The 15,099-nt window shown below is 38.0% G+C and overlaps 1 protein-coding gene across 6 annotated transcripts in view; it reads right to left on the reverse strand.

Moving 5' to 3' along the window:
* Positions 1 to 7,755: 7,755 nt before the first annotated feature.
* The window catches only part of TRIM24 (tripartite motif containing 24), a 95,533-nt gene continuing 88,189 nt past the window's right edge, over positions 7,756 to 15,099 (reverse strand). For all 6 annotated transcript variants that reach the window (XM_059396332.1, XM_059396333.1, XM_059396331.1 and 3 more), the window contains 4 exons: positions 14,236 to 14,368; positions 13,080 to 13,154; positions 12,186 to 12,335; positions 7,756 to 11,366 (listed from right to left, as the gene is read on the reverse strand). In XM_059396332.1, the coding sequence (XP_059252315.1) occupies positions 11,157 to 11,366; positions 12,186 to 12,335; positions 13,080 to 13,154; positions 14,236 to 14,368 (568 nt within the window). In that variant the 3' untranslated portion in view covers positions 7,756 to 11,156. The remainder of the gene's footprint in view (positions 11,367 to 12,185; positions 12,336 to 13,079; positions 13,155 to 14,235; positions 14,369 to 15,099) is intronic.

Below are 15,099 nucleotides of genomic sequence, written 5' to 3' on the forward strand. Positions count from 1 at the left end.
CATGTTGTAGACATCTCTAAAACTGGGCACCCCACGGCTTGTTCGTCTACTACTCCCATCCATACTTTGCAGTGGAAACTCTGTAGGAGAGGGTTTATACACCTGCTTCAATAGGGGTGAAAATCCTTCCTATTTGAACCAGAGGTACAAAAATGGCTTAAAATCAGGAAATTTTCCCTGTAAAGGACTAGACAGTAAATATTTCACTTTGTGAGCTAAATATGGTCTCTGCCACATACCTCCATCACCCTTTCAGCCTTAAAAAAATCCCTATCTCTTAGCCAAATTTAACCTCTGGCACTCTTTTACACAGTCTAACAGACCATGTGTCGAAATAAATTTCTAGATCCAAGATGGAATAGCTCCTGCCCAGAGTGCCGTATCAGCAAACTGAAATTTTAGAGAATGTTAAGAGCTCGGGGCAGAGGGAGTAGACCACTTGAGATCATGACCTGCGCCAGAATCAAGTCAGACACTTCACTGAGCCACCCAGGTACTCTAGCAAACTGAAATAACCTTCATGGCCCTGTAACTGTTCCGCTGGGCCAGAAACTGTGTGTTCAGTGTGCCAATCACCAAGCCAACTCCAGCCTCTTATTTTTATCCAATAAAAGCTTCCTGCCTTCTACGCCAGCTTTCAGTTCTCTGGACTCTTGGGAATGGACACTGCCCACTCCATAAAGTGTCAAATAAGGTTTGTTTGGGTCACCTAAAGCATTTTTAACTCGTTGTGGCAGTAAGGATGAGCATCTGAAGCAGACTGCTAATGGCCTGTGGACCAATAAGACACATAATAGGCAAGGAGCCTGCTGAACCCTTTGAGTTCACTGTTCCTCTCATCAAAACCAAGGGCCGTGGGTAGTTACTTTAGGCTTTGTAAGTCGCTCTCTGATCTAAATGGACTGTGTGTTAGAGATATATATATATATATATATATATATATATATATATATATATAAATTTATATGTATAAATTTATATATATATATATATAAAACTCTGTGTGTGTGTGTATTTATGTATGTAAAATGTAGTTCCCAGAAAGGTACCATAGCAATCCTATTGGGAGTCTGCAAGGGGTGGCAGCAGTTAGCAACTCCTAAACTCTTGAGGTGCATCCTTTGCATAAACTGCTGGGAGACTTAGGGAAATAGGGGAAGATATTTAAACTGTTCTAACCAATGGCACAACAAAATCTAAATGTGTACAAGCTAGACTACTGAAAGCCACTGCTAATGGGAGTTCTGGACGCCAAAGATGCAAAGTTGGTGGGCATGGATTGATTACAGAACAAGGTAGACTGACACTAAGTCACTTGGCAATCTCAAGAAAAATTCTGTGTAAAACAGTACACAGAAAACATCACAAAATCCCCAAGCCTTCTTGGGAATTAATCTGGCTCTGAGAAACACCAAGACTTAAATAAGATCTTCAACTTTCAAAGAACTGAGTTCTGCATCTCCAGCACACCTACTTAATGTCCAAGAATTGTGGTCTTGGAAGCTAGATCTACCTACAAGAAGTGCACTTAAAAGTAAGGGTTCCCAAATCAACCACCAGGAGGGGATACCAATTTTAATTGGTACGTAGAAGTCTCTAAGAAGTTTCAAAATCCGATGATAGTTTGATTCAATGCAAAAGGCTAATAAAGTTTAAGATACCCGAGATACTTAAGACTAAAATGATCGGACACCTTCAACTCCCCTCTATCTTTCTTGGCCTGAGCAATCACAGTCTACTCCTCCATGACCTGCATTGTCTTTCCAAGGCAAAGGTCCTGTAAGTTAGCAGCCTTAAAACGGCAACAATTCCAAGGCCAGAAACCCAAGACAACAGCTCTATCTCCTCTGTCACATCTGTCCTAGGGGGTCCATCATCTAAAACATTGGCCCACAAACTGCAATCAACTTGGACACTGGAAAAAAATGTCCTCGAAGATTTTTATCAAATTTGAGTATCCCCCTATCTACTCTGAGAAGACCTCCACCCACTCCACGGTGCTAGGGTTGATGGAACTTCAAGGGATTTTCCTGTAAGTTACTGCCAGTTATTCCCTCAAACTGCCAAAGGGAAATTAAAAATTTTTTTTTTAAAGATTTTATTTATTTGACAGAGAGAGATCACAAGTAGGCAGAGAGGCAGGCAGAGAGAGAGAGAGAGGAGGAAGCAGGCTCCCCGCCGAGCAGAGAGCCCGATATGGGACTTGATCCCAGGACCCCGAGATCATGACCTGAGCCAAAGGCAGCGGCTTAACCCACTGAGCCACCCAGGCGCCTGGGAAATTTAAAATTAATGGAAAACCTTATCAAATCTTGAGAGCTACACTCGATTTTAAACGCCATTCAGTGAAGCCTGTAGATGGGCTCCTGATAAAACTGGCAAAAGCTGGTGAAGAGTGAGAATTCTTACCAAAGTCAGCTCTTCCGGACCACTGTAATGCCTGTTCAAGAGAAATTGCACATTGTCTTTTCCTTTTCAAATCAGATTCTTAGGAATTTGGTTTTAGGAAACCCACGGATTATTGATCCTTTCTCACCCAGGGATGGTAGTAATTATCTTGTTTCACTTTGTTTTCTGAGACTGTGGCTTTCTCCCTGCTGGGGCTTGTAGGTTGTTCATTCTTGTGTCTGTAGGCAGCTCAATTGTCAGGTCGGGGCACTAAAAGATGGCTGTACAAAAATGTGGGTTGCTCCCTTTTTGTGGCTAGGGGCCTATCAAATGTTGCTAGCTCTCAGGGAATTGCTAAGGTCCTTTTTTCTTTTGGTTATCTTTGGGAGGAGTTACGGATCTTATCAGGGAAAAATCTTTTGGGGGTGTTCAATATTGTCAGGAATATTTACTGTTTGTGCTGGCTGAAACTTGGCAAGGTAGTGTTGCAAGGATTTTTTTTTTTTTTTTTTTAATTTATTTGACAGACACAGCGAGAGAGGGAACACAGGCAGCGGGAGTGGGAGGGGCAAAAGCAGGTTCTCTGCTGAGCAGGGAGCCCGATGTGGGACTCGATCCCAGGACCCTGGGATCATGAGCTGAAGGCAGAGGCTTTAACTGAGCCACCCAGGTGCCCCACAAGGATTTTTTTTTTTTTTTTTAAAGTAACTCTATAGTACCCCATGGCCAGAAGATGGCCAAATAGCAAGGAAATACTCAGAGCCTAACAGAACTTTTTAGGTCTTCTCCCTTAGATTCAGTGAAATTTATACAAAGATAGGAGCCAAACACAAACAGCTCTAAACCTAGAATACAGCAAGTTTTTGATATTAGAAGTACACTGGTACAGGGGCACCTGAGTGGCTCAGTTGTTAAGCATCTGCCTTTGACTCGGGTCATGATCCCGGGTCCTGGGATCCAGCCCCACACTGGGCTCCCTGCTTGGCAGGAAGCCTGCTTCTCTCCTTCTCCACTCCCCCTGCTTGTGTTCCCGCTCTTGCGGTCTGTCAAATAAATACCATCTTAAAAAAAAAAAAATACACTGGTACAAAATTAGAATTTGGTTTTCTGCTCAAAGAGTAGTTTTCTTAGATTATTGGTCTGCTCTTAAAATAATGTAAATAAACATGTTTCTTTGCTTTCTAGGCAGATTAAAGAATTTATGTCTTAACAAAATAACTGACCATGCTTTGTGTTGTCTTTAACAGGTCTTCCAGTATTTAACCCAGTCTTCTCATTATTACAAGAACTAAGTTTTTTAAAAAAATAACTATGTAACTTTGTTATTTACCTTTGAATTATTTTGGTTAAAGGGGGTACCTCTGGGGGCGCCTGGGTGGCTCAGTGGGTTAAAGCCTCTGCCTTCGGCTCAGGTCATGATCCCAGGGTCCAGGGATTGAGCCCCACATCGGGCTCTCTGCTCGGCGGGGAGTCTGTTTCCTCCTCTCTCTCTGCCTGCCTCTCTGCCTACCTGTGATCTCCGTCTGTCAAATAAATAAAATGTTTAAAAAAAAAGGGGGGGGTACCTCTGACAAAATTCCCCCAACTCAAATTCTCAACAAAGTTTTTTTGACTTTGAACTAATGGGTGGTTTCTAGAGGGTCCTTGGCACATCTCAAAAGATTTTTTTTCTAATAAGGAGAGAGAACAAAGGGCCCTAGCAAATTTTCGAGTGCTAAACCTTGAGTACATATTTCACAACTAAGGAAGGTTCCATCTGGCATCTGGTCCTATGTAAACACCTAAGATTCAAAATCAATTTGACTAGGAAGAAAAGCAGACATTAAAACGAAGTGTTTCCTCCTAGGACACCACACCAAGAACTAGTCCATCCGCCCACCCCCTTTCCTGACCATCCTTTGATTTTTTGGGTCCATCTTTTGCTTCCCCTTGGCCGGTAAGGAGGATACTATTATATAAGTATCTCAGGTCATTACCAAGGAGGGTAACCAACCTACAACTAATTACTGTATCTGGTGGGAGGCTGGTGATTTGGTAGTTCTTTATACTTGTCACAAACTTCTCCCCAATTTCCAGTCCTTCACTTTCTCTGAAACAAATTCACTGTATAAACACTTCTAGGGAAGCAGAAAATTAGATGAGATACATAAGCAGGGCCAACAGGGTTAAAGAAACATCCCTCTCTATATCATTCCTTGATTTCTAGTTGGTTTGGGATACAGTGATGTGGAAGAGATGCAGAAGGATGTTCACCTTTAGCCCAAAAGACTGACCTACAGCCCGCATAGTTTCGATAAGGATCAAATACGTACTGTTTGCTACGTTCAAGGGTCTTATGATTGCCTGTACATTTCACTGTTAGTAATGAGCTGACTCTTATGGAAGTAATTTTACAAACAGAAATTCAGATATTTGTGATCTAATACTGTACACACCCCTTACCCCTTGAGCACCAGGCATATAACCACCAGCAAAAGGACAGCTCTTTCTGCACACAGGTCCTGTCCCTGTGCTCTAATAAAAGCACCTTTTTGTACCAAAAAAATTCTTAAGAATTCTTCCTTGACTGTTCATTTGCCACCCCACATCAGTTGGAACCTTGACCCGGGAGCACTATGTAAACCATAGACAATATTTTGCTAAGCATTGGTATCTAATGTGCTGTATTCTCTCATTAAGTGTTAGTCAGTGGCTGCTCACATGCACTTAACAAGAGAATCCAAGAACATTACCAAGCCCCAACAATACAAGCCTGACATCTTTTCTGAATACTACACCGAGAGTCACATTATTTTGGATCAAATTTCTTAAATGGTCAAAAGGATGATTAAAAATGGGACAGAGGGCTACAGAAATAAATTTCTAGGTCCAAGATGGAACTGCTCTGCTCAGGCTGTGTCCCCACCAGCAAACCACAACTGCATGTCCAGGTCCCTATAAATGTTCCACTTGGTCAGACACATAATATATCCAGTCGGCCAAACCCCAAGTGCCAAGCCACCTTTGGGCTCTAATACTTACTTGTTCTTCATTCTTCATCCTATGAAAGCTTCTTGCCTTCTACCGCAGTTCTGCAGTTCCCTGGACCCTTGAGAATGGAGACTGCCTACGTCAAAAAGTGTTTGTTTGAATCTCCTGATTTGTTTTCTTCAGTCATTTTTAAAAGTTTACAAGCCTACCTTGGCACAGCTATTAAAAATTGTAGGCTCCAATTTTTTTTTTTTAGAAGATTTTATTTATTCATTTGACAGATCACAAGTAGGCAGAGAGGCAGGCAGAGAGAGAGGGGGAAGCAGACTCCCTGCTGACCAGAGAACCTGATGCGGGGCTTGATCCCAGGACCCTAGGATCATGACCTGAGCCAAAGGCAGAGGCTTTAACCCACTGAGCCACTCAGGCGCCCCAGGCCCAAATATTTCTGATGCAAAGATGTCTAGGCTACACATAGAGGATTAACCAAACAACCCACCCCCAATCATAACTGAAAATCCAGATGCTGGTGTTAGCAATTTATAATTAAGCCCAAGAGTAATATAATAAAACCAGAGGATAGTAGTGGTTGACGATCACAGTCAACAAGGAAAAAGCTGATGCTCAAGTACCTTCTTAAGAATTTCAGGACGCTTGGTACCTGTGGAGGTATCCGGGCTGAAGTAACTTTACGATGTTGTCCATCAGTCTAATACCCAGGCTCCCAGGAAGATACTGAATTAGTCTACAGAAAATTTTATTAACGTGATTTTAATTGAATACTAAATTCAAGAAATCCTTTATAAACTCAAGTGTATTGTTTACCCTCCCTACTAGTGTTAGTCATTAGTAGAAATGGAGGTCAATTTCAAGTCACCCCAAACCTAATAGTTTTATATATAGAAACTGATTTAAGTCCTTAAAAATTTTTTTTTTAAAAAGATGTTTGAGAGAACATGAATTGGGAGAGGGTAGAAAGAGAAGCAGAATTCCTGCTGAGCAGGGAGCCTGACGCGGGGCTCAATCCAAGACCCTGGGGTCATGACCTATACCGAAAGCAGATACTTAAGAGACTGAGCCACCAGGTGCCCCAAGATTTAAGTCTCGTTAAAGCATAGTCTACAATGGCAGAAACTCGTCCTGTAATATGAATGCTGAAACCTTTGTTTTAAACTTTTTGTATTTTGGGCTTTCTCAGCATATACCCTCATCAATAAATCCCTAAAATCAATTAGATTAGAGAACTAGCATTATTGTTAAAGCATGGTACCTCATTCTTGTCTTGTTGGCGTTTTCCTCTTTCCTCTTAATACCCTGATTTTCTTTGGAGAAATGCTACCTCTCAGGTCCATACATTCCCATTCCAAGGTTGAGAAGTGCTTACCCTGGTTGATCTATATATTATATCCCCAACTCCCTGCCCCCCCCCCCCCAATAACTTGGCTTTAATCAGTAGTATGCAGAGATTCTGGACTGAATTCTCTAGTGCATTTGTGTTAGGTTTAAAGGCATTAGAGAGCATGGGTAAGGAATTCACAAGTATCCAGATACATGGCAGAGGACGTTAGACTTCCTTCCACATCTACATTTGAAGATAGGAGAAACAGAATTTTGCTAAATTTTTAACTTGGAATTTTTAGGTAAGGGCCATTTTTAGGATTCAAAGTAAGACTTAATTATTCTACTTAAAAACTCAAGACTCAAACAGAAGGCTATTCTCAGCCCTATCAAAGTAAGATGTTTAATATCCAACAGTGAGTTTTAAAGATTTATTTGAGAAATAGGGAGCAGGTCTGAGTAGGGAGAGGGGCACGGGGGAGAGAAAGAATTCTCAAGCAGAATCCCTGCTAAGCATAGTCTCAGGACCCTGAGATCATGATTTGAGTTGAAATCACGAGCCAAGAGCCAGTTGCCCAACCTACTGAGTCACCCAGGTGCCATATCCAATAGTGGAGTTTTTAAAAAGTCATAATTTCTGAGAATTAAAACTTTTTAAAGTTTATAGGTGAAATTAACATAAGTAAACTTTGTAAGTGACCTGTAAAAGTCCCTACTCTGTCTTCCCCTCCTCTTCCAACAGGTTTTAGACAAGGAAAAATTTTTTATGACATCTTTCGTTTTCCTACTTTGAGGGGGATGGGAATCAGCAACTAAAGTTATCACCCCCTTCCTTCCTGTTTGTAAAATTACTTTTTGCTTATAAGGCTCATGAAATACATGTTAGAATTTTTAAGAAAGTTTTCTTATTTACAGACTAGTAGCTCATTCCTATATGCATCACTTCTTTAGAGGAACACACAAAGGCAGTAACGAAGAGAGACTCAAACTAGTTAAGATTCTACTGAATGACATAGTGTAATTTTTCCATTAAAATTCCTTGTGGTAAAACATTCACAGTTAAAATCCATCAAAGCTAATTTTTATTAAAAATCAAAGCACCAGTTGCCCCTCCCTCCCAAATTAAAACAAAACAAAACAAAACACCAAACAACAAAGACGGCTGCCTATGAGGTCCTTCACAATAAGCGAATCTTTGTGGGGAAAATAACCGGTGGTCTGACTGGCCAGCATGATTCTCACTAAGGAACACGAGCTACCACTTTGTGAACTATGACTTAACTAAATTCACACCCAAGAGGAAAGGGCAATATATGTAAAAAGATATCAACTATTAATTTACATGAGGTTACAAAATACTTTAAAAAATATGTACATTTTACTTAAAAGGAGGGCTTCCATAAGAAAGTAGATGGTCCAACTCATAGTCATGTCCATAATAACCAATCAGATCAATTTCTCTCATTCATAACAGAAAATAAGCACATCTTTTATTTACACCTACAAACCTTTTGCTCACATGTAGCAACTTTAGGGATTCACAATTTATGGATCAGGCCTCAGCAAAAGGAAGGGTTCCTCCTTTCATTTCTAACTAGTCTGTTTATGGAACCCAAATTTGAAAGTTTAAGCACCGTAACAACATAGAAATTTGAAATGCAAATTCATAAATGGAGCAATCAACTGTATACTCACCCTTCTGATTGTGGAGTGAATCTTTTTGAAGTATTCCTAAGTTATACTGCATTTATCCTATGGCGTAGGAGTAAAATGTGGAGCCTGTTCTTTAGCTTGGAAAAGCAAGTAAAACTACCAAGAGGGCATTTTCCTTTTAGCACATCCGACTTCTTACCCCTCCACTCAGAGAAGACAAGCAAGGCCTATTAATTGAAAGGACAAAATAACTGCATTGCCAGATGCTCATGTCCAAATGTATTCTGAATACATTATTTCCTTAAGCCAAAAATATCAGATGCTTGATACATGCAAAAGCTTTTGATGAGCCAGAATTAGGTAAATCCTAGCTCCCACATGGTCTGTTCAATTCACAAGCTCTGGCCAAAGGTGTCATCATGTTATCACATCTAGTATTACAGGGTCTTACATCTATGACACTGGGCCGTGGTTCCAAATCTAGAAGGAAATCTGGAGTTTTTCATCAGAGTGTTTTAAGTTTAGGTCAAGGTTGTTTGAATCACACTGAACTATGGGTGAGGCTCACCTCATAAGAGCTACTAAACTGGGATCCACCCAGACACAGGTGCTTGTTAATAAGGTCACAGGACTTTAATAAAGACCATTATGAAAAGGTTGTTTGGAGAGAGAAATACTAGTTTTAATGTAATTTATATTATGTGTGATTATAGGAAAGATGGTTCTTAACACTACCTTTCAATCAGCAAAAAAAAAAAAAAAAGTAAAGGTGAAATACTGTTTTTAAAAGATTATGATGACTAAATGTAACAATGAAAGTTTTGGGCACAATAGAAGAAATTCTGGCTCAGATGCATTTAAGAAATTATATATACATATTTTTCTCCCTTAAGTGCTATTTCCCTTTGTACCCTCCTCAAAATTTATGTGTTGCTGTTTTAACTTGGGAAACAAGTATGGAAGAACAAATGGTCAGAAGAAGAGAATTCTGAGATAACAATAAACTTACTAGCAAAACCTCCACAGCTGCTGTGCTAAAAATGCTAGAGAGAAAAAAAAAATTAAATGGGATATGCACTGGTATTAAAATTTGTTCAGACTTTGGAGAATAAATGTCTAACACATATTCACAATACAACAACTATTCTGAAACACATATTTGGAAAAGTGATTAAGACTTCTTAACCATTAATAAGTAATTGACATATTATCGACAAGACCTAAGTCTACGACAAGAAGCTATTGTTCCTAAGTTTTCTATTTTATCTTTAACAACAATGATGAAAACAATGAACTAGCCCCAGGATATTTTCAAATTGTCCATTTTAAGAAGTAATGCCTTGTGGAAAAAAGCAAGGACTCTAGGTGTAATTCATGGAAGTTGAAACCATCCAAAGAAGATTAAGGTTTTTTCACCTCAGCCTTATTTTTATTCTATCAGCCTAAAGAGAAAAATTCCCTCAGTCAACTAATGTTTTATAAAGGTTACTTTGAAAAACTTTATGTGTAAATATTTTGTCAAATGTTAGACTGGCACAATTTTTTTCTTCTAAATTTAGTTTCCTTCTTTGACACTGAACAAGCGAAAGGAATAAATGAATGTCAGTTTAACTAGTGAGGTCTGGCTCATTAGCACTGTGCTTACTCTCAGAAGATTGGTCTTTTGTATCTCTATCGGGAGGATGAAAATGAAATTCAAAATCAAGTAAGATAAAAGATTCAATTTCGGGTACTGACTTTTAAAAATAGGAAACAGAAGCTTCAGGAAAAATTAAATTTTCATTGTAATTCCCTCCAACTGCCTGCTCCCAAATTCCAGAACAGATTTTTATTCCAAATTATAAAGAAAGATGAAAACCACAAAACTAGTCCCTTTTAGGGGAACTTATATTTAATGCCCAGGGTATATGTTGAAGAATCCTCACATCAAACATGGCACACACTGCTGTAGTTTTATGTTCTCGGTAGTTCCACTAACAGCCATACTGCAAACAATGAGTCGTTATAAAAGGATCACCTGCACAGATAAAAAGCAAACAACAAACCACACAGACACACACAGCAAACTAAACGTGTACACTTACTTCTTCAGTGGAAGAAGTTATATTTAGAAATGTACGAAAAATGGCTTTGAACACCTGCTATACCAAACACCTCTACAGACAAGGGAAAAACAAAACAAAAATCAAACATTTGTTTTCCTGCTTTTTCTTTAATACAGTTGCCATCTTACATGATATACTGTTAGGTGCCTTCTTAATAGCATCTAATCTACTTTTTTGTTGTACCAGTCAGCATTCTAGGATAGAACTCTTATTACCACTCATGTTCGCGGAGTACTGTTCTTAAGTACCATACACCTAAATTCATGGTTGGGCCATAATTAATGGGTAGTGGTATTTTCTAAAAATCGGTTAATGCACACATCCAAACCACATTAAATTTTCAACTTAAGAGTTCATACATACTCTATTTCCTTTCTATAGTTGCTATCACTCCAACTGTAGTTCTGAAATCCAAGAAGTAGGAAGCATGTCTTTTTGTTGTTGATGCTTCTTTCTCCCTTCCTTCCTGCCTCCCTTCTCCGACTCCCTTTTACTCCTTTCCTTACTTCCCTTCTTTTTCGTTCTTAAGAAGAAGATTAAAAGAAATGGTTTATTAAGGAAATCAAAATCTAGTAAACATCAAAAACGTACAGATCAGAGTGGTCACAAACTCTTTTTGTAATGATGTTAAAATTACCGACAAAATGTTTTTTAAAAACAAAACCAAAAAATCTAAAAACCAGCACACACCAATGGTGTTGCTTATTTAAGCAACTGGCGTTCCTCTATGCTTTTGAGGCGTTTCTTCCGGGGCTGTACAAAGTCATCATCTGAGTCATCACTAAATTTATTATCTTCTGATTCATTCCTGAATTCTAGTTTAGGAAACCTTTTTTCTGGATAAAGGTTCTTTAGAAGTTCTTCAAAATAGCTTTCAAGTTTTATACCAGCATTGGCTACTTCTGAATCAGGCTGTGGATAAAAATAAAAACATGAATTAAAAACAAACACCAATATTTCAGACAGTCAATAAAAAGTATGTTTCTCACATTTTCTCTTTTAACTCAAGTTTGGGAAAATGTTTATGCATCATCACTGATATAAAGGAAGTAATAGTCTGGGGCTAGCAAAGTCTAGAGAAGGTCAAGTAAGTAAAAAAAAGGCTTGGAATCATCTGGATTTTTCTAAAGGTAGTGATAGCTATATGACTGTATTACTAAATTGAGATTATTGAAGAGATGCCATAGTCACAGAATCACGGAACGGGTGTTTTTTAAAGCAAATTAAATGAAATATGGATCTCTGGAGCAAGTAACCAATACAGAAACAAACCATCAACAAAAGTCTGTAAGTCTGACAGATGTTCAGATCAACTGACAGATCAAAAACTGAGAAAACTTAAATACCAGAGCTATTTAGACCACAACCTTAATATTTCAAGATCAGCATCAAGAAGACTTTAGTCTGGAAGTGCCATATTTTAAGAAATAAAGGTGGGAATAACAAAGGCTGCTTCTAGATAAAAATATTTTCTAAATTGTTTTCAAGTTGTCAGCTATAATTTGCATTTCCATGTACCATATAAGAAACCTTTGAAAAGGAATAATAGGAATGTGGACATAGTCTTCCTAATTACCTTTCATTACCTGACAAACGTGAACTTCTAGAAATTTATGCTATTATAGATCTTCATCTCTTTTGCTGAGAAAGTGTTTGGTTTAATATTACCTCCCCATTGCTGTGGTTTTTTATTTCTTTCTTCTTCCCTTTTTTTTTTCTTTTTCCTCTTACCTCATTGAATTCGGCACAGTTTTGAAAGATCAATCTAAAATCAGCTACAAAATCTTCAGGCTTTGTGTACATGGAATAATCTTCTTGTAGTCTCTTTTTGATAGTTGACAAGTCCATTGGATTTTTTATTATTCTGTAATAATCAGGCACCTTTCAAAATAAATGAGATGGTTTAATAAAAAGACTAAATTCTACCAGTCCTAAATACATTTTGCAAGCAGGAAAATAAAATTCAGATTGTTCTCATTGCTTTTCCGTGTACTATTTTGTCACTGATAAAGAAACCACCCCCTCCACACACACACACACACAGACACCCCTTCCTCTACTGTTATAAATTTACTTAGTACTTGAAGTCTGGACCTGTGTAAATCAAAATATGTACAAAGAATTTATCTTAAGTTATAGGTTTTTCCCCAATAGCTTAGGCTATATGCCTAAGCCTCTTGAAAGAGATTAACAGAAATCACTGCAGAGAGTAGTGGGTAAAATACATGAAAATTTATGAGAAATGAATACAAGCTTGGGGCCAATTTGTGAACATCAAAGTGTATTCAAGATCAAAGTATTCCATTTGTGTTAAAAAAGCTTTAAGATTTGGATTAGATATAGGAAACTAACTACCACAGAATGCTAGAAAAACCACATTCTCACAAATCAAGTTTAGAAAAATCATCTTACTGTGGGGTGCTTGGGTGGCTGAGGTCCAACTCTTGATTTCGACTCAGGTAATGATCTCAGGGTCATGAAACTGAGCCCTGCACTAGGCATGAAGTCTGCTTAAGATTCTTTCTCCCTATACCACCCCCTTGCTCCCACTAGTGTGCACTCTAAAAAGCAACAACAAAAATCATCCAACTATGTAAAAATGCACAAAATGATGTTAATACTTACAGTTAGAGGAACTGGGTCTTGAAAAGCCAGGCTCATTTCATGGCAGTAAAGAAATAAAAGTAGGCGTTCACACTTCTGAGCAAAAAAATAAAAATATAGTAAAATAATGAAGTCACAGCTTATTTTTAATACCAATGCCATGGGTCTCAAAATACAATAAAAATTAAAACCAGATGAATACCAGAAATATATCAATACTTAGAGTTCTGATCTCTTCAGTCATTTACTGAATTCTACTGTTTGGGCTGTATGTGATATAGGAGAGCAGTTCTTATAGGAACAAAAAGCAGTATCATATGAAACCCACCTAAAGCTCTTTCTAAAAACAAATTTCCAATTATCTCTCTAATTTATATACTGATTATTAATAGTCAATAAAGAAGGGTATATGTATGTTAAGAGATCCACAGAGGGACCCTTTTCTATGGTGTGTCTAGTCCTAAGGCTGCTTCTTTGAATGCACATGGTGCTATCCAGGCACTTGGCTACTTCTCTGCTGAGGGTTTAATCCCAGTAACTATTGTGTAGCACTGGCAGTGTGTGTTTGGGCCCCCTCTTGCACAGTAACTTTCATACTGATTGTTTTACTCAATATTTTAGCAAAGAACTTCTTTAACTACTAAAGAAGTGTTGGTGTAGTAGCTTTAAATGTCAATTACACTTAACTATATTAGTTGGCTTTGAGGTATAAACCCAGTACCATCTGGTAAAAGAATGGAACTATTTCCAGGAAGAGTAAATAGAAAAGCCCTTCTCTTTCCTGCTGATTCTCAACAAATTAGGAAGAAAATTTATTTACAGGAGAAATAAAACAAGTTTACTAAAGGTAAACTACAAATCTTGAACACATAGAGGATACATGTTTTACCTTGCTCCAGTACAGTCTTTTAAGCTTCTAGAAAATGTATAGGCAGTAATGTGATTATTTTTAACCAGAAAAAGTTGTAAGTTATATTATTCAAGATTCCTATACTCTTAAAGAAAAACTAAAGAAAAAGAGGCCAGTGTAAAATTTGATTGAATATACACTTCTCTAATGAAAGGCACACTGGCATTACAATAATCCCCATCTAACCAAAAAACAAAAACAAAAACAAAAACAAACCTGTTTAACTAACAATGTATGTTAGAAATGTTGGGGGAAAAAAAAACTTACCCTTTTATCTATTGGTGTTAATTTAACAAGGTTTTCAGTCTTCTTTTTTTCTGAGTTGTGACTGGGAGCATCACAATCATATTCAACTTCTGGTTTAGATAAGTCTCTGCAGAAAGTGCAAATCCATTCTCCACTGTTGGGGGATAAAGTACTTCTGAATTCCTACTGCATCATTTCTCGCTTCACCATCTCCCTTTCCCACCTCCTCCCCACCATCTACGGTACAGATTTGTTTGTTGGGCATCAACTGTAATCACTGAGGGTTTACTGCATGCATAACTACTGTGTACATAGCACCATGCTTGGGAGAGCCTTTCAGCAGCAATACAGCGCGAGGGTCAAAGCCGTAAATATTAGTCTAGTCAAAGAGGCATGAAACACATATGCGAAATAAACACATAAAACAAACACACACACATTAATTTATGGCTGATGTGAGGCAAAACTGGCATCTTCCCTAAAATGATTCAAGAAAAAGAAATGTTCTTGGTACTATTCTTACAACTTTAAGCGTAAAATTAAAATTTAAAAAGTATAGCTTTTGAAGAACTGAAGAGATCAGCCCAGTGGCTGCTGTTCGTCGTCATCATCATCATGATCAGCAGCAGCAGCAGCAGCATCGCACAGGGCTGGTTTGAAAATGTACTTGACATATTTGTAAATGATACAGCTTAATGCTTGGCAAATACGATGGAGTATTTTGGCAATTATTATGTACCAGGATCATTGTTCTTTAGGTTAAGAACCTGTAATAATTTGAAGGACTGGCTATTTTTTTTTTCTTTCTTAACAGTCTAGGTTTCTTTCTTTTTTTTTTTTAGAATTTTTTTAAGGTTTTATTTATTCATTTAACAGAGAGGGAGA

This window comes from Mustela nigripes, chromosome 4 (genome assembly GCF_022355385.1).
Source record: "Mustela nigripes isolate SB6536 chromosome 4, MUSNIG.SB6536, whole genome shotgun sequence".
Lineage (NCBI taxonomy): Eukaryota > Metazoa > Chordata > Mammalia > Carnivora > Mustelidae > Mustela > Mustela nigripes.